General features: G+C 36.5%; 1 protein-coding gene across 1 annotated transcript in view; it reads right to left on the bottom strand.

Annotated features, from left to right (window-relative positions):
• Nucleotides 1-19,625, bottom strand: part of KHDRBS3 (KH RNA binding domain containing, signal transduction associated 3) — a 65,602-nt gene that overhangs the window by 6,781 nt on the left and 39,196 nt on the right. The window contains exons 7-8 of the mRNA XM_017739061.1: nucleotides 15,770-15,852; nucleotides 888-946 (exon numbers count right to left, since the gene is read on the bottom strand). Coding sequence (XP_017594550.1) covers nucleotides 888-946; nucleotides 15,770-15,852 — 142 coding nt within the window. The remainder of the gene's footprint in view (nucleotides 1-887; nucleotides 947-15,769; nucleotides 15,853-19,625) is intronic.

Here is a 19,625-nt window from a genome sequence, read left to right as displayed (position 1 = left end):
AAACAGGCTTTGGAGAATTTTAAGTAGAGCTCTAAAATCATTGAAGTATTCAATACTCAGAATCACAACTTTTACACAGGTTACTAACAAACCTCAAATGTCTGAGATTTGAGAGACCTAGACTGTATTTCTCTGATCTCTAGCCAGAGACTTAACATTTATCCCTTAAGCAAAGGTGCCTTTTAATATGTTTTATGCTTCTAACCGTAACAGATTTCTTTAATTAAACCTGTCACTACCACACTTCTATATATAAAAAAAAGTGATCTTTACCACTGGTGTATGTTTTTTGCTTCATTATGTACTGTTTTGTCTCTATACAGAGTAACCCACTGCCCTCATGTCTATTAGCTACCTAAAGCACTTCCCTAACCTTTACATAATGACTCTCCGCTTGATTTCCCAAGACTGAAGCAAGAAAATGAACTAAGACAAAAAGACCATACAAAGCTAAAACACACTCAATTAGGCCCTAATTCAGCTGGGAGCTTCACCATATTCTTACCTTGTACCAAGTCTCAGTGCCAGCTGTGCCACACCAGAAGCATTTGCTTTTGGCAGACAAAAGTTCCTGGAAAAAGGTCCTACACCCCCATTTTTTTTCCTTAAAACTCATTGAATGTGACATGGAAAGGCTGCGTGCATCATGATTTAAGTTTTATTTTCTCTACTTCTTTGGTTTTAGTTTCCCATGACTGCGTTAGCTAACAGACCACAGAGGGCATTTTTCTCAATAAGCACACAAGGAGCTCTGTGACAGCTCAGGAATCCCTGAGCAGCCGTTACCTGCTGCAGGACTGAGCCTTGCCTCATGGAAATTATCCTTTCATTAGTTTTTTTTTTCAAGAGTCTGCTGCTGCAATCATTGAGCTGATAAAGCCACTCACCGTAGGAGTCGTAGGTGTCTTCACTCAGTCCGTGGCCATAGTCATAGTAATCCGCTCCACTGCAGGGCAGGAGGGACGTGGAGAGAACAAGAAAGAAACAGTTATGAGAAGAAATACTTATTACTTGTTCTATCCTTGAAAAGAAAGCTTAAATGATATAGGACATGGCCTGAGAATGGTGAGCATCCATGTGTCAGTGACAACTGAGGTCCTGCTTGTTTATTAATTAGAAACTATATTTAATTCCATTTAGGATTTTTTTTCATCACTCAGCTACTCATCCACGTTGTAAATGCAGATGGGGGAATTTTTCATTTAAAATTACAGTTGGGAAGGTTAAAGATCTTAAAAGTGTTAATGAAAAAACTAGAGATGTAGGTACTGAACCAATTAATTTGTCTTATAAACTTTTTTCATTACCTACTGCTGCCTAGTATTTTGCCTTTGTATCTTCAAATTCACTGATAAGATTGCAATAAAAGGCAAACAGTTTGCTGACGGGAGGGTTATACAGCTGTTGTGTGTGTACAACTTCCAGTGTCTTCAAAACAAAACAGAAGAACACAAATATAAATGCTATCATTTTAACAGGAAGATAAGAAATTATAGTAGAAACTATGTAAAAAGCTGAAATCTGTAGTTGTTAGGATTCAAAAGTGTGTATGAATACCATAACCATGGCCTAAACCAGTCTTCCATTTCATAATGGTATTTATATTTGGTATATAATGGTATATATATTTGGTATCTTACTGGTATTCAGACCCTTGAATGGAAACTGAAGAACAATCCTTAGTACACACTATTCCATTATGCTTCCAGATTTCATGTAAGTCTAGCTATGTGTAGTCTTTTACACAATTTGTAGGACATGAAAATCAAGTGCCTAAATAATTTTTTTTTTCCTTTTCTTTCTAACCATAGCCAGACTCAGGTCTGACAATATTCAGAAAATACTCTACAAACTGATGCTACCAAGTCATTACCTTCTGAGTGAAAAGGAAATCACTAATATATGATCACTAGCAAGTAATTACTGATATTGACAAAATGTTCCTAACATTAGATTGATTGCTAACAAAATAAACAACAGAGAGAAAATAAAAAATTTATAGCCTTAACACAAATTAGCAGGTAAAGCATTTATACAAAACAAACAACACATCACAATTACTTCCGAACTGACAAAATAATTTGTTGTGCTTGGGTTGTTTGTGTTTTAGTTTGGGTTTCTTTTTTTTTTTTCCCCAAACTAAAAATTTTTAAATCCCACAAAATAACCAGGCCAGAAAAAAATACAGTTTTGGTGTGTGCAAATGCATATCTAAAAAGTCTGGGTGAGTATTTTTAATTGCTGGTATAATGCTTCCTAAACAAAAACTTAACCAGAATGCACTGTGAAGACCCACAAAAAAGTATCACTGAAAAAACCTGTTCTCTATGGTTTCTCATGTGATGAGGACCCTAGAATAAGGGTAAAGTTTGAATAAGAAATATTTTTTCTCTGCAGCAGCCAGTAATAAAAGTCTTTCTTCTGACAATGAACTGAAAACTGACATTCACTATCCTTCCACACAGCACTTATTTATTTTAAGGCTGTCATCAAGTTTAGAATAGAAGCCTAAAGCAGCTGAGCCCCATCCCTGTATCTGTCAATCCTGTCAGAATGACTTTGCGGGCTCTCATTTCATAGATCTAATATATCTATTAAACAAAAAAATGACTGATTTTACAGCACACATACTGCAAAACAAACATCAGAAAGGAAGGAACCTTTCACTTACACTGCAAGTGTATCACAACTCATCTTTATTAACAGACAAACCCTTCAAAATTAATAATCTGTCTGAAAAGCACAACTATAATGGGAAGTAACCATGCCCAGTGCAATTCAGTATTCCCAGCTTTACTTCATTCATGTTCTATGAACAATGCCAATGTTCTCCAGTCAACTCTGTGTTAAACAAACCCAAAGCTCCAGATGAGAAAACCTAAAGACCCAAAGAAAAGGGGACATACAGATGGTTGTAAGGAGTTCTGGGTGGAAGAAAAAAAAAAAAAAATTTACAGAGTCTGAATGTTCCATGGCGTTATCAATCAAGACCGACGGTAATGGTTTTTTTGAGTTTTTTTAGAATTACAGAAAAACCTAGTACTGTATATGAACTTACAGCTTATAGAATTGTATTTTGTTTCAAAGCAATTGCCTGCAAAAGGAAACCTAGTCAAAACAGCCTGCAACGATACCAAATTTCTAAATTGTACATTTTAACTCATCAACTGAGATAACTGAGATAGTTGAGGTCAATTCTGCTTGAGGACTAAAGTAGCTATATTAAATAATTCTTCCTTTGGACAGAAGATATGATACACATTTTTGCTTCAAAATAATCCTTTACATTTAGACTCTTTATATATATATATATTCTCTGACATCTTAGCATTCTAACTGAAGGCTATTATACTTTTTATTTCCCTTAATGGATTTATTCTGCAAAGAAAGGCCTTTTCATAGAATCACAGAAAGACTTGAGTTGGAAAGGACCTTAAACATCACTTAATTCCATGGGCAGGGACACCTTCCCTAGGACCAGGTAGCTCAGGTTGCTCCTCTTCCTTTCATTTTGTCTCATAGAAAGGAAAAAAAAAACATCCACAATCCCAGTTCATTTTCTTCTTTACCTCATGTGACTCCCTCCTTTCACAAAAAAAGGATAAAATATGCCACGGATTCTTTCCTTTTTAACCCAGCAAGACTAAAACACAGACTCTGCTTGGAGTTCTTTTGTTTTCAGATGTGAATTGTCTTCATAAAACCACTTTCTTTATTTTTCCTCATTTCCTATGACTCTTCTTTTTAAATAAATAATTAAAATAATTACATGCTATAGCCAGCTGAGTTTTCAAGCATCTTCATAACCATCAAGTAAATGGTACAAGTTCAATTAACACTGGAGTATTAGATGTGATTCAGATCTTTTGTACACACAGACACTTTGCTTACGTCCCTCTCTTTTTAACTTCTTTTGTATTCCCATTCCAGAGTAATGGCTTTGGACTGACAAGAGAGAAGACAGAGATAGCAAATAAAAAATGCTTTGATTTTCCATGTCAGCATAAAAAATTGGAACCACTTAATACTATGGAAGGATTAGAAAACAACAATAAATTTAAGTATTTTGTTTCTAATTGCTGAGGGCTGGGCAGTAATCCTACAATGTTCAGAGGAAGTGTGAAGTGAGGCTTAAATAGTTTAAATAAGGCTGGGGGAAGTGCCTGTTTTCTGTGTTAAGAGAAAAAGCTTCACACAGAAAGGAGCAAGCTCAGATTTTAGCACAGCATCACTGATGAAGTAGAAATGCTTCTCTAAGACTTTATTTAGTAAACTAGAGGACTGGGAAGCTTCCTGCCATTCCTCTAGAATCACTATGAGAAGTATCTTAAATACTTTAATTTAGAGGTATTCAACATAAGCCTTCAAAGGCTCTATGAAAAACGACCTCAATTTCTCAGGCTTTTCTACTAAGCAGATTTGTTGCTGAAAATATTGATGAACCACTGAGTGCTGTGGTTTAGTTGACATGGTGGTGTTTGGTCAAAGGTTGGACTTGACTTGGAGGTCTTTTCCAACCTCAATGATTCTGTGGCTCCGTATCAGAAGAGCTCACCAGGCTATTTTGGGACAATCCTAAAAGAGGCAGATCAACCACACAATCCGAGTCTACTTCCAAAAATGCACAAAGGTAGCAAAAATATATTGCAATTAATTCATGTGATGGCCACAGCTCTTTATATGTGATACAGACATCTTTTAGAATGGTCATTAACACATTTCTGTGCTTGAAAGAGAAGCCGTGTGGCAGGGAGCCTGGCTGCTCAGGAAAGATTAAAAGGTCTCTGACTGAAAGCTTCCAGTTTACTGAAAATCCCAGACTTAAGCACTGACAACCCTGGTGTAAGAACCGAGTGATCTGAAACTTTCTTTGGCGTCTGATGAAAAACAGCCTTTGCAACACAGTTCCGCTTCCAGTAATGCTTATTAGGGAAAAACTGACCAAAATTTCTGCTTTTTCTTTTTTACATGAGTATCACAAGTAACTTTGATCCCTTTAGACAGAAACCAGGACAGTTTCAGAAGGTGACAATAAAACCCTTAGAAGAACTACGGTTTCCTTTTGTGCCAAGGGAAGCTCCACAAGCACCACCCTTTGTGCTTCTACAGAGTTGCACAGAATAGCAAAGCAGAGAAAACAAATGAGGATCTCTCTAGCCAGAGTTCTTACATGATAGACCCTGACTGATATGATCACATGTGAAGAGAACTCTTCCATAAGGATAAGCCTCTTTCCATCATTCCTGTCAGATCTTCACGCTCAGCTACTTTTGATAACAAAAAACATCTGTCAACAGAAGAGTGTCCAAGACAACAATCACTGCAGTGAAGCTTCTCATAACTCTGTAATTGTCTTGAACATTGAGTAGCTGCTCTCAATGCTTCTGTAAATCACTAGAATGCCCTATTCTGGAACCCAGCTTACAGCAGGGCAGCAGAAATCCAGGATATCAAGAGGAGACCCACATCTTTGCTTGTATCTTGTAGATACATTTTTAGTTAATACCCAGTTCTGCTGCTACTTAGTAAAGATTTCTTTAGTACATATTATTATCCCTGCAGCTCAGTTTATGTCTGTAAAACAGATAATGATCTCAGAAAACAATTTAGACCCCTATGTGAAAGTTTTATAAAATACAGAAAAATGATGCAATCTTCCTTGAATTATAGTCTATCGTACTCTCAAATGGAACCTACAAACAGCAGATCTGTTACTGGTCAGATCTGTTATCTGTTACCTAAAAGGTGACCAGAGTGCCCTCTCAAGGATCCCCTTAGCTATCACTATTTAGGAATTACTTTTTATGGCAGAAATGGTGAGACATTTCAGTTCTGCATAGTGAAATATCCTCAGAGGTATCTGCATTCTGGTGCTACCTACCAGGCACGGAACGATCTAGGTATTTCTCGCAGAACTGTACAGTTGCCTTAAACAGTTTTACCATCTGAAATGTCCAGTTACTGCTGTCTCAATTAGTCTTTCCCCCCAGGCCCACTACATTCTCATGTCCCACCTCTCAAAAAGGAAAGGAAAATGGCAATTAAAAGAGGTGACTGGAGCACATGGTTCAAACAAGGCTTCTCGGGAACCGCAGCAGCAGCAGGAGCTACAGCTTTACCTTGAAACTATGCTGTATGAATACAGCAACAATACATCCCCGAACATGAGAAATGTTAACCATATTAATGTCAAAAATTTGCTGCATCAAATAAAGCACCAGCAGAAAAACTAAAAGCTAAGGTTGCATAAATTCAGCATTTTGGCTGGTGAATTAGAACCAAGCCCCAGCCACCCCACACCACATCTGTCGGTTTGCAAGGCAGGGTGTGAACTGCTACCAGAGGAAGCTAAACTTGAACCCTTTAACTATCCAGGTGTGTACCAATCATATTCCAGCTGCTAAATGGAGAAAAAAGACATGAAACAACATTAACATCAGAAAAAGATGTGTTTTCTTCCCTCTCTCTCCAAACAGACAAGATTACCCTGGACAGTGGAAGCAGCAGAGAACAGTGACGATCTGAGGGATATCAGTCAAAAAATCCTTAGACTATTCATTGCGATACTGGAAAGATCTGGGTATTATTCCAGCGAATTCTTGGTTATCCCCCAAGTCTTGCATATGTTGTTGTCAGAGATCCAAAATGATGTCACTTGTCACAGAGTGGAGTACAAGACAACACTGCCTTGAAAACACCGTCCCCAAAAACTGCACAGGCAGTTTGTCACCATTCCATCATCACAAATATTGCTCCACAAGATAACACACCATACCTTCTTATCTTTTTAATTTACTGAAGGAACAGTACAACTTTCAACACCTTTCTAAAAATGTGAGGCGTTACTCACCCGTTGAAATTGAAGAACATTTGAGAAAAAAGGTATCAGTCCATCCTGGCTTTATGTACTTCAAAAATAATGAGTGTGCCATCAAGGCATACATTTAGTAAAAGAAAGATTAATTGTCTTCAGGGCTGCATAATCATAAGCTTTACCATGTTCAAGATCTTTCCAGTACTTCCCTAATGTCCTTTGCACCAGCAGGATCCAAACCTTGCCCCTCCAAGTAGAGTAAGGCAGGACTCTTCCTCCTAAGGACAATTCAACCCATTTAAGTGCAAAGACTCATTTCCTGGCCTCATCTGAGCTCCACTACTTCTATCCATGTATGTGTTTCAGGTGGTTCACATACAGCACTCATGATACAATTACACTAAGATAAATGTGGTTGCAATGGTTACTAATACAGTATTTTTCACCATCTATACCTGGACTATATCAGAATTGTGCTTAAAAGCACAATTTACAGCCCTCAATATTTCTACTGAAATAAAATACAAGGAGAAACAATAAAGCCGTTATAAAGTTTTCCTGCAACCATCTCCCATTTTTAAGTTGCCCAATTAAGTAAGTATTTCCTTACCAACAGAAAGAAGGAACATTTTTTCTTCCCTTGGAAGCAAACTGAATACAACAGGGTAGTCAAAGAGAAAACTGCAACTTTCAATTACTGCTAGTAAGCAGACAGTGTGTTGACTATCTACCAGCAAAACAGTGTCAAATCTTCATCTACAAAAACATGTTCTGTGACAAAAATATGCTCTGAGCTGATGCAGCCTGATTTCTCTTTCAACTAATAGGCACTGGCTTCCAAGTGTGAGTTACCAGTGACGTTCCTTCTTTACCTCACACCAGGGAAAAAAAGTCTTCCCTATATGTATCTCTCTCTATATATATATGTCATTCTCTGTCTACTGCAAATGTAAATTTAAGATGTCCTTCCTCTAGTCTAGAGGGACTATGTAGTCTTTCTTCCTTGTATCTGTTAATCAAACTGGTGGAAAGTTAATTATAATGTGAGACATTTGAGAAGTCCTTTCTAAATGAATAACTTTAATTTGTAAGATTGATTATCCATGTTCTGTCTCCAAAGCCGGTATATCCAGCACCATTTCTACAGCATCCTGCTGATGCCTGACAACTGGAAACTCTCCACTCCTCTTTGTTATCTCCATCCTCCAACCTTAAAACACCTTATTTAAAATAAAAAAAAGCACCCTGTAATTCATGTGAAGCCTTCATATAACTAAGATTTTTTTTAACTATGATTAATTCCACAAGTTACTACTAACTACAAAACAGCACTTAATATTTAAAAAATATTCCCTGTTAATTAATTTTTTCCCTATTTTGGACTTGGAAGATCCATTTTGACCTTCCCTTTCCTCATGTTTTCACTTGTGTAATCAGTTAAAGGAAAAAAAATCAAAATCCTATCAAATACTAATACTCTTTAATTGCATTGTGGAATTCTACCACCCAGTTTAAGGTGCTGTAAAATCACCTAAGTAAAATTAAACCAATCATGCAAAATTGATATAATTTTATTAAATAATGACTTTTTTCTTGATTCCTCAATACTTTTAATTCGATGTTACTACTTTCTGTACTACTATAACACCTGCATATTAGTTTCCTGTAGCAGCTTTCTAAATTTATTTTCAAATGCATTTTTACTTGTTTCCTAAATATGGAGGCACAGTCACAGTTAAATTTAATAGAAAAATCATGAAGAGAACCAAATGAATTTTACTGAGTAAATTAATTAGTACAGATGAAGAGTAAACCTAACGTTTATTAAACAGTGAAGCCATCTACCAATATCACCATGAGGACTCAAAAAAATCTTTTCCAGTTTGAGTGCACCATGAGATATGCTTGTTTTTTCCAGCCCTACAGTTGAATGATCTTAGTCTTATTCCTTTTTACTGTCATTTCAGACCAGATTTCTGTAAATCAATTAAAAAAAATTAAAATACACCAGATCACAATTAAAACTATCTATGCTACTGAGGCACTTCTGAATAGTTTACCTTGTCACATCTCAACATGTAATAAAAAAACATCTATCTAAACCTGAAAAATTAGATCTGAAAAACTGCAGTAAATAATCTCTTTCAATAATATAAGTGCAAAAATTAAGCAAGAAAACACATGGCAGGATTTTCAGTTAAAAGCTACATTAGCTTATTTATGCTAATGCCTTAAGGCTTTATTTTGCGGAATTATAACCTCCAGTACACTCTGGTACATACCAGGCGTTCATAAGCAACAGCAACACAAGATGCCAACCCTTTGCACAATCCCCAGAAATCAAACTGCTGTGGATTGATTTGATTTATAAGCCAAAGCATGAAATACAAACAGCTACAAGCATTAAAATGGAGAGAATTACATCTTGGAAAACTACAGTAACAGACACTCGTTTGCATATAATGCATATTTATACATCCTGGAAATGCATGATTGCTGACAAACTCAACAATGTAAATTTAAAACACTGAGCATCACAAACAAACTGCTAGCAATTAACTTTCAAATACCAATAGCAACATCTCCATAAGCCAATTTCAAATCCATATGCTCAGTTCTTCATGAAAATCCTCCTATTAAACAGGAATGTCATCATCTTTTGTGACTACTAAGCACAGTTCCAAAAAACACCTGAAAATTAGAGCTCCTAGTGGAAAATGAGGAGGGTATTTCTGAGAGCTACATACTAGGAATCAGCTTCTCTTGTAACTGAAGTGCTTCTGGAATAACATAAAAAGCAGTATTTAGAGATTTAAAGGATCTTACCAAACCAATTTAGTTGTATTCTTCAGGCATCAGTTTAACAATGACCACTGCCGGACTTTAAGGTGTTTTTTTCAGTCCTTTTCAACCAAACATCTATTTCTCCGTTCTTAGGTAACTACCACAAGCTACCAACACAAAATTCCTCAAACCTTTCACCCCACAGGGTCTTTGTGCATAGTATTCCCTATTACAAATAAATTTTCTGTCTTGACTCAGTCACTTTTGAAATCAACGGTAAAGAATGTAATGGATGATAAAGGAGGCTCAGGGGGAACCTTATCATTCCCTACAATGACCTGAAAGGAGGATGTGGAAAGGTCTCCCATGTGAGAAATACTAGATATTGGGAAAAATTTCTTCACTGAAAGGGTGGTCAGGCACTGGAACACACTGCCCAAGAAACACCATCCTGAAAGGCTTAAAAAATGTGTGGATGTGGCAACTGGGGACATGGTTTGGTGGTGAACATGGTAGAGTTGGGTTAACAACTGGACTTGATCTTGGAGGTCTTTTCCAACCTTAACAATTACATGATTCATAACATCATGTTTTTAATGTGCCTAGGACTGACCATAGAGGCAGTTATGTTTTTATGCATTTAAGCAAATGATCTAAGTTTCAGCATGTAATTCTTACTTCCCAACACATAAACAACAACCAAAGAATGATTTACTGGCACTGAATAAATGTAGGTGTACTAAAGAGAATATGCCAATTCCCTCAGCTCAGATTAGGTTAACTGGGTGGCTCCAAGGCTCACAGGGAACTTGCAGGGATTTGATTTTATCACATTATGGTATGATTTGAAGTGATAGTAATTACTGTTAGATATGCACAAAGAGCAATTGAGAAATGCTATTTAAGCCAATGGCAAAATGATTGTTGCCAAGAGAAATCTATAGCATTGTTAGGTAAAAGTGGAAACCAGAAAACAATGCAGAAAACTGTAAACAAAGCCAGCAATTTCTCCGAGTCCTAATTTTTCCACTTTTATGCATGGGTTTAGATTAAATTCTGCAACAGAGTGAAGGTGAGATCACCTCGACTGAAGATCTAAAATACTTATAAAATTATAAATTATAATTAAACATAAAATGACATTACTACATAAATGACTCATTCTTGTCCCTCAACAGACACTGGCATACAGCTAAACAAAGTGTTCCTCACATAGTTTAGGCTGCTGATCTCTGTTGTAGGTTAAAAAATAAAGCTAGACAAAAGCTTTTCTTTTTTCCCTAGGAAAAGTATCCCATTTTAAATGCTACCTGGCAAGCCTAAAGAAATTCTTTGAAACTTCTGAGTGCCTGAAGCACACAGATGGGGTTTTTCCACTTTTTCTTTTTTTTGCACTACAGTAACTGTGTTAGCCATTCTCTCTCAACAGTAAACTTAAAAGCACACAGTAAACCCTCTAACGCTACTGGGAAGGTAACAAACCCAGCCCCCTTTCTCAGCAACCTTGCCACATAATCTGGACTTCAGCACCAAACCTCGTTCCCTGGCATGTTAACTCTCTGCAGCATCTGTCACTGCTATGAATGGTTGATCATAAGTACCTCTGTAGTCATCTCAATGCCATTAAGCAGATGGCAGTGCTAAATCCAAATGATGTAGTACATCTCCCTGGTGGACTTTGTTTCCATACACCACCATTATTCCACAATTCCTCAGTGATAAATCTTATGTATTCTAGAGAACATTAAACAGTGAGTTGACAGTGACAATTGATTTATTAGCATCCATTTCCCTTTGCCATATTATTGTCCTCGCAAGCACTTGTGCAGATCATGTATGGAGTCACTAAGGGACCAAAAGCACTTTGGCTCAATTTGAAATCTCTTTCAGAGATTTAAAATAACTAGATTTTTTCATGCTGAAAATGTTTAAACTACAATTTTAAATGAAGATTCAACTAAATCCTCATGATTCCCCCACAACACTATTAGGTGAATTTTCATAATAAAATTGGTCTAGCATTAACACCAGGCCATCAAAGCACCCACTGCTTTCTGCAATAAATCCAAGGAAATAAATACAATTCTAGACAGGCTGGGGAAGTCCTTTTAGAGTGAGCTAAGTTGTGTAAGGATTCATACATGCTGGTGACAAGTCTCCATGTCTCTGACATAGGCAATCAGCACCAGAAGTCATGAGTTTGGCTTTCCAAATTACAATTAACATTTACCATAAGATCCTGAAAAGGTTTTTGGCACACCACTGCACATGTGACATGGGTAAATTTCTAATATATAGAAAAAATTGATAAATTTCTAATATATAGAAAAAATTCTATGAAGGAATTCCTGACTGCATAACATGCCCTTGACTGCATATCATACAACCCTAAAGCCTGATTGCATATTGGGCATGTAGTGATAGGAAAAGAGGTTATGGCTTTAAACTAAAAGAGGAGAGATTTAGATTAGATATTATAAAGAAATTCTTTACTGGGAAGGTGGTGGGGCACTGGCACAAGCTGCCCAGAAAATTTGTGAATGCTCCATCTCTGGAAGTGTTCAAGGCCAGGTTGGATGGGGCTTGAAGCAACTTGGTCTGGTGGAAGGTGTCCCAGCCCATGGCAGGAAGCTTGGAACAGAATGATTTTTGGGGTCCATTCCAACCCAAACCATTCTATGATTCTATGAAATACTTGTTATCCTCTGATTTTCAGAAATTGCAAACTATTTTTTATTAATTTTAGATTGTTTTGGTTTTTTATAACAAGACTAAGCAGTCCAGTTGATTAAACATTCCAGTTTATACTGATAAAAATATCATCTAACAATCCCTCTGCAAAAACTATACATATAATTTAATCTTCTAAAAATCAATTAAGGATCTAGCAAAGCACAGTACAGCTTCAAGGGATATTTTAAGTCGTTTTGACCATAAAAAATAATTCTGTTAAAGGACATCCTGAAGCACTATTTGGGGCTTTGTTGCATGAACAATCAAGAGTGGATAATAAAATGTTCTAAAGGAAAACAACATTTTTTTATAGGATTACAGGGCATTAAGATAGATGAAACTATCAGAAAACTCTCATGTTTCTCTCTCTGTTAGTGCTGTGGCAGGTTTTAACTCAAACTTCAGATTGCCAGGCACAAGGAAGGATACAGTCTCACACAATGTCAAATAAAATACCATTAAACTTCTAACCACTCACAATTTGCTATCAGCAAGCAGTTAGTATATAGAAAGGAATAATTTATCTGTGGAACAAATGAAGTCTCAACTACCTTAATGCACACAGAAATACACAGTGTCCTATTCTTCATATCTAAACATGTCATCCATCCTAACCCCTCTCAGATTTTGCCATTTCTGGGAAATACACTTGAAATATCCGAATTAAAAGAGCAATAAAGGAGAGTCACACTGTGTAGTGCTGAAGGTTGAATCTGGAGAATGCACTCCTGTGCACCTATACCAGAAGATCTGCTGTCATGCAACCTCTTACAGATCTCCAAAATTCCTAAAGATTTTTAAAACTCTACTGAAAGTTTCCATCTTTAACAAAGGAATCACTAAATAAGCAAAATGTTTAAAACAAAAATGAGCATTTTCACTATTTCCACCGTATCACACAATGTACACTTGTGAGCATTAAGCCCTGTTCTTGCACTCAAACTTAGCCATATACTAAAAACTACTGCAAGTAATTTAATGAGAGAACTCAGTTGCAGTTAACTAGGTATTTCTCAAATTTCCTCTTATTATACAGTATCATTAATATCACAATATTTCTAGAGAAATCAGTATCAGAAGACTTACTAGAAATGCTATTATTTCAAGATTACTATTTTCATCTTAGAAAAGGAAAGAGTACTTCCATATACTGGTCACTAAATGATGAATTTTAAACACATGACTGCTCTCCATGTGCAAATGCAGTTTCTTTCCATGTTTTATGAGGGCAAAAAATACCAAGAATGAAATAAGGCTAAACTATGAAAACAATGCACTTTTCCCTAATTTCCTTCATAGTAACAGCATTGTAATGCACCTAAATATGGTAAGTATCTCATAGTGGTTACACAATGATTTTGCAATATGGGCTACTACTTGATATTCAGATTAAAGACAGGAATGCTGGTCTAGGTAGCTCAGATGGCTGTTTATAGTTATTACTTCTTTCCTGCCAATACTATCCTAAAAATCTTTCTGCCAAGCCAGAAAATATGCCAGAAAATGAGTGTTGATATCCTGTGAGAAACGTGCAAGTGAATAATTTCTTGTTTTGTCTTACCACAGAGCACTTAATAAAATTAGGGGAAAAAAGTCAAGCAATCATTAAAAAGATAACAAATTCATTAAAATCTAACAATATATGTATTGTGAGACTACAGGGAAAATAAAAAGTAGAAAGTAGAACAATCATTTTATGAAGTATTTCATTCTAGACAACTAAGCACGTGCACACGTATCTAAGAATATTATACATATTCTTATGTATTAATCCTTTACAGGAGCAATTTCATTCCTTGGGAGATTTGCTTTTTTCCAAATTTTAGTTCAAAGGAAGAAAATCTCAATGAAAACCTTAATGTGGAAAAAAACCCAAATCCAAGTAATGTTTAATTTTGGCTCAGGCAAATGACTTTGTAATGAAGTCTAAACGTTTGTGTGCAATAAACCCATTTACCAACACTACAAGCAGGAAGCCAGAACAAAATTACAAACATAAAAGTTGAGGACTACTTTGGCAATTGTCATTTGGGAAAAAAAAAATCCATTACTAGTAACTGCTCTCAAAATGTAACCCTCTACAGAGTCTCATATTTTGAAGATTCTACACTGCTGATTTCTTAAGTCATATTTTTATCAAGCTTAGAGTCTGTAGGAGCCAAGTATCAGACACAAAGGCAATTTCATTATTTTAGTTCTCAACAATAATGACACTTGAGCTTTCCACTATGCTTTTTCACATTGACTAAGTTGTTGAGCACAGAAAAATATTCATTTACACAACAAAACTGAAGTTGGGTGTGACAACACTACAGCAAAGCAGATGCCAGGGGTAAACAGCTTGTTCTCAACTTTGCTGTGAACAGCTCTGTATTATTTCAGATAAAGCTGCATTGTAAATCTTACATATTTAGCAGAAGATAGAACAAATCTGCCTCATATATATTCAGTTTAACTCCAATTCCCCACATGAGATTTATTAACAGGAACCTCAGTAACGCTACCTCCGAGGCAGGTCATAACTTTGCCATAAAATTTCAAGACATTGTCAAATACACTCAAACATCTACTACTGAGCAAATTATGAATGCTTGGTCTGAGAGAAAAAGAGTGAAAATAAATTACAACTCAGTGAAAAATGCACAGAAGTTCTCTTTCCAGACAGGCACATTGAAAATACCCAGAAGTGGAGATCATCAGCCAAGCTGCTAAATTTGTAATGGGATTTTTGCCATGAAGTTCAAACTACCACTTAAAGGAAGCAGTTTGTACTTCACAGCATATTTCCCATTATTGGGTCACACTGTGACCCAGTGTTATTCATGGAGTTTCCAAATACTGACTCCTCCAAAGAAAGCAAAATTTAAAAAGAAAAAAAAATATCAAAAGTGATTAAAAATACTGCTGAAAATGAAGCAAGAGAAGGAAAACAAATGGCAAGAGAATCAAATTTGTCACAAGGAATTCCACAGAGGAGTAAAACAAACGGAAGGGCGTACTTTTCTTACAGTCAAATACAGGTAAAATACTGGAATATAACTTTGTTAACATTGTAAGAAAAATTAATCAGTTGTGTTTCAGACAATTTAATACCTTTTATAAAGTTGCCTTTTTTCTCCTCTCCCCTCCTTACCCACTCCTCCCTCACACAATGAATCTGAATAAAATTTTCCTGAACTCCCTGAACTCTTGAGAACTTTGATTTAAGGTTTGGCATCACTACAACTGTTACAAGTTCTCAGTTCTGTTTCTTTTCAGTCACTCAGAAATTTAACTTTTATACTTATGTGATAGTAAAGACAAGTAACATGGGGGTTTTTTCTAAAATCCTCTCATAAACTTTTTGCTGTTTAAGATGAAATTGAAAAACTCTAAGCAGAACTAACTGGCCAACCACAGAATTTTTCAATTGTTGTTACAGCTGATTTGGAGGCTTACCTTTGTGCTTGAGTGCTATAGCTGTTATCATAGGAATCATAGCTTTGTTCATCATAAGCAGCTCCATAGCCATCATCATACTCCTGAAATGATATATAAGATGCAATATTAACTTCAAGCACACCCCAGAAAGAGAGCAGTAACCTAGTTCTATATGTGAGAGAGAACACTCTCCTGAAATGTATGTATAACATATGTACACAATGGAGTGGCAAGATATTAGTATTAATAGAGACCAATTCTACCTACAAATTTTAGACCATAATTCCTTTAAAAGTACTTTGAGCTATTGGCAATGCACTTCAAAAAGATTTCTTTTTTTAGTTAACATTGGCTTGTGCAGAGAGAGTACAAACATTTCATGTCTCCATGTTCTTGAGTGAGCTACTGATCTTCAGGAAACCTCTAGGAGGCATCTCAGGAATCAAAACATCTGAATAAATATTGTGCAATTGACTTAGGTATCTGACTTATTTCTGAACAATAAATTCAATATTCTGTGTAGAATTTGGATAGGAAAGAACTTTCCTAGAGCTAAGACTAGTAAGAATGACAGTTTTACTCCTCTGAATGTCCTGTGAATACTCTTCAACCTGTGGGAGTTTAGCAGTGAACAAGAAACTAGAAGTAAGGACTTCTTACTCCTCTCCACATTATATACATGATTTAAATACACACTGTAACACTCTTCTCAAAACAACACTGTATTTGAATACCAATTTGAACAAACCCCTAACCCCAGCCATACAGAAGTTTAAGATAAAAACAAGTGACAGTGATGTTGTGTTTTCACAGAGAGGGATGAGCTATAGAAATCTGAAGAACTGTCATCAATTTACTGTTTTGTCCAGTAATACACCTATCTGAACTAAACACAGTAAAAGTAGAAATGGCACATCCACTGCATTGATTCCTAGGAAATCCTAATATCTAAATCCTATCTAAATACGTCAAAGACCTCGATGGATATTTAGGAGTATCTTGTCCAGGCTTGTCAGATGAGAAAGACCTAACGACAAGACACTGTGAAGACTGGGGGATCATGTTTAATATAAATACGTATATATGTGTGTGTACAAATAAATAAAAATGGTGTTTTCTGGATAAGTGTGTATCCAACCCTGGCGAGGAAGCACCCGGCTTGCGGCTTTTCCAGTCAGCTTTTGGCCAGTTTTTCCAGTTTCTTGTTCTCCGGAGAGAGGCTGAGAGTTGAACTTTTCCTTCTCTGGAATTTCGGATTTTCTCCCTTTTCTACTGGACTGCCTGATTGCTGTAACATCAGAGCACATCGGGAGGACTTTCCACCGGGCACAGAGGGCCTGGCCCTGGGCCAAGCCCCAGCTCCGAGGAGACCAAAGGGAGGACTCGAACACTTTCCCAGGTTTTTCCTCTACAGCGAAAGATTTTACCATTTAACATTATTTTCCTTTCCCGTGTGTTTGTTAAATAAAATAGTTTTATCTTCTTCACTTTCCTTCGAGGAAAATTTATTTTTTCCCGAACCTGGTGGGTGGAGGGGTGGTTGTGCCTTCTCTCAGAGGATATATTTCTAAATTTGGCCAAACCGGAACAAATTTAGTGGCGCTGGCAACCAAAGGATAAAGCCTCGTGAAAGAACCAACATTTTTACGAAAAAGAATGTTTAAGGATCTTTCAGCAATGACAAAAGAAAAGCAACAAGCAGCATCAATTAGATAGGGATGACAAATGATGGATGGATTGTCCAACTCAAGTAGAAAACATCTCCAATGATGGGAATCTGACAGCTTTCTATAGCAGAAGCTAGTGACATCCTCAAAACAACTGATAGGAAACCTAATTTCCTATGAGTTTTTAGCAAGTTTTCCAGTCTTTTGAAATTGCTTCTATGGAAAACAGGCAACCTGTCCATCAATAGAACTTCACCACTGCTAGAACAGTACACGTGATTGTTTCTCAGCAGCGATTAGGAGAAAGGTGTCTCTGCATATTTGCCAGCACAGTTGAGTAAGTTTATCCGTTGGTTTGGAAGAAGAAACCAGGATTCTTTCAACTGTCAGTTGTGTGGAGATCCATGGATAAATAACCACAGTTAAAAGGAAATGCATTTTCTCTTTCAGTAATTCACTGCCCTGAAACTAAAAACTAAACCAGACTCTTAGGATTTTCTTGCCCATCAGGTATGGATTTTTCTTGATAAGCCACAGACTAACCCCCAACCCTACTGCCTCCTGGCAGTTATTTCAAACAGGCATTTTATTACTTATTGATGCAATACACAGACATCTGTTAACAATACGGACCCTGACCAACAGCAGAAGCTGCCTGAGCCAATTTATTTGCTCTGTTCCAGAACATTTACACGACATTTGGTCTCCTCACATAGACTCTCCCAGCTGTGAACCAGCCATCCCTAAGATGTGCTTCCAAACTTCAAACCAGGCACATCCAGCAGTGGCAACAAATGAAAGCAGAGAACTGAAATTAACCTTTTAACATGATGGGAAAGCTTTGCCACTAAGGAATCATTAGAGACCTCTTGAGCAATTAAGTCTTCTCATTCTCATTTATGTTAACTATTTTACTGAAAAAATGGATCATGAAGAAAAGGTGATAAAAGACTACTCTGAAGTTATCGTGTTTCTATGACTTCTTGAAAACAGACGAAGTAAATTTGAAATGAAAAGATCCTTCATAAGATGTCTAACAGAACGGAAGGAAAATTTGTGGGAGATCCATTCTGTATCAGACTGCATTATTTCTTTTATTAGAAATTGTCTTCCAGAGAATTTTTTCCCAGGATTCATTACTGTTCACCACTTTGTGCGTTAGTAAGTTGACAACTCCTGAAATTAAGCCCTGCATTATGATGTTGAAGGTGGCTCCTAGAAGCCTTGTATGGAAAGATACCTGATTTGTGGTTTGTATGTGAGACTCCTATCACTTAGAATTAAAATCATCAACCTGTGCTTTTGAAATTACTATAATCTGCTTAAATAGATCAATTATCTTTTATTGATGTATTTCATAGAATCACAGTATGGTTTGGGTCGGAAGGGACCTTAATGATCATCTTGTTCCATTCCCTGTCATGGACAGCGACACCTTCCATGTGTCCAAACTAGACCAGGCTGCTCCAAGCCCTGTCCAACCTGGCCTTGAACACTTCCAGGGATGGGGCATCCACAACTTCTCTGGGCAGTCTGTGCCAGTGCCTCACCACCCTCACAGTAAAGAAATTTTCCCTAATATTTACAGTTATAAACCTCGAAGTTTACACTAAAAACAAGATAAACATGTGCAACATGCTAAAAAAATAGAACGGGTTTGGTCTCAATAGCCTGAAGAGATTCAAATTCCAAAATATGTGTTTGCTCTGCATGACTCCTTTGAAGTAGCAATTAGGCAGGAGCAGCTGAAGTATGTCTCAGAGCTTTACCTGAACTAGGTCTGACAGTATTTGCTCTTAGTCAGTATTTGAAAACTTTCTCTTTCAGGAGGTTACAAATAAGGTCAACCAAGACAGAAATTTTTACATTTTAAATTAAATCCACACTACTTGAGTATTTTCTTTCTGAATCAGACCTCTAGTGGCTTCAGCAAATGTTTTCTTTAACTTTATTTAGTATTTAGGTGAAATACCCTTGACCATCTGGCATGTTTCAGCACTATAAAATACCATGCTAACTTAAATGAAAGTAACTATCATTTTTACACATATATAACGAAAATGGACAGGACTGAACTTATATGCACAGAAATCCTGTACTAAAGTACATCTTTGTACTAAATACATTCTACTAAGCCCAAGCATTGCTATACATATTTCTTTCTATGCAATAACAAAAGAATTACACCTTCATAAGGATCTTCTCAT

Source organism: Corvus brachyrhynchos, unplaced genomic scaffold, assembly GCF_000691975.1.
Source record: "Corvus brachyrhynchos isolate BGI_N302 unplaced genomic scaffold, ASM69197v1 scaffold187, whole genome shotgun sequence".
Lineage (NCBI taxonomy): Eukaryota > Metazoa > Chordata > Aves > Passeriformes > Corvidae > Corvus > Corvus brachyrhynchos.
Note: the sequence above shows the minus strand (reverse complement) of the source record. Positions and strands in the feature narration are given on the sequence as shown.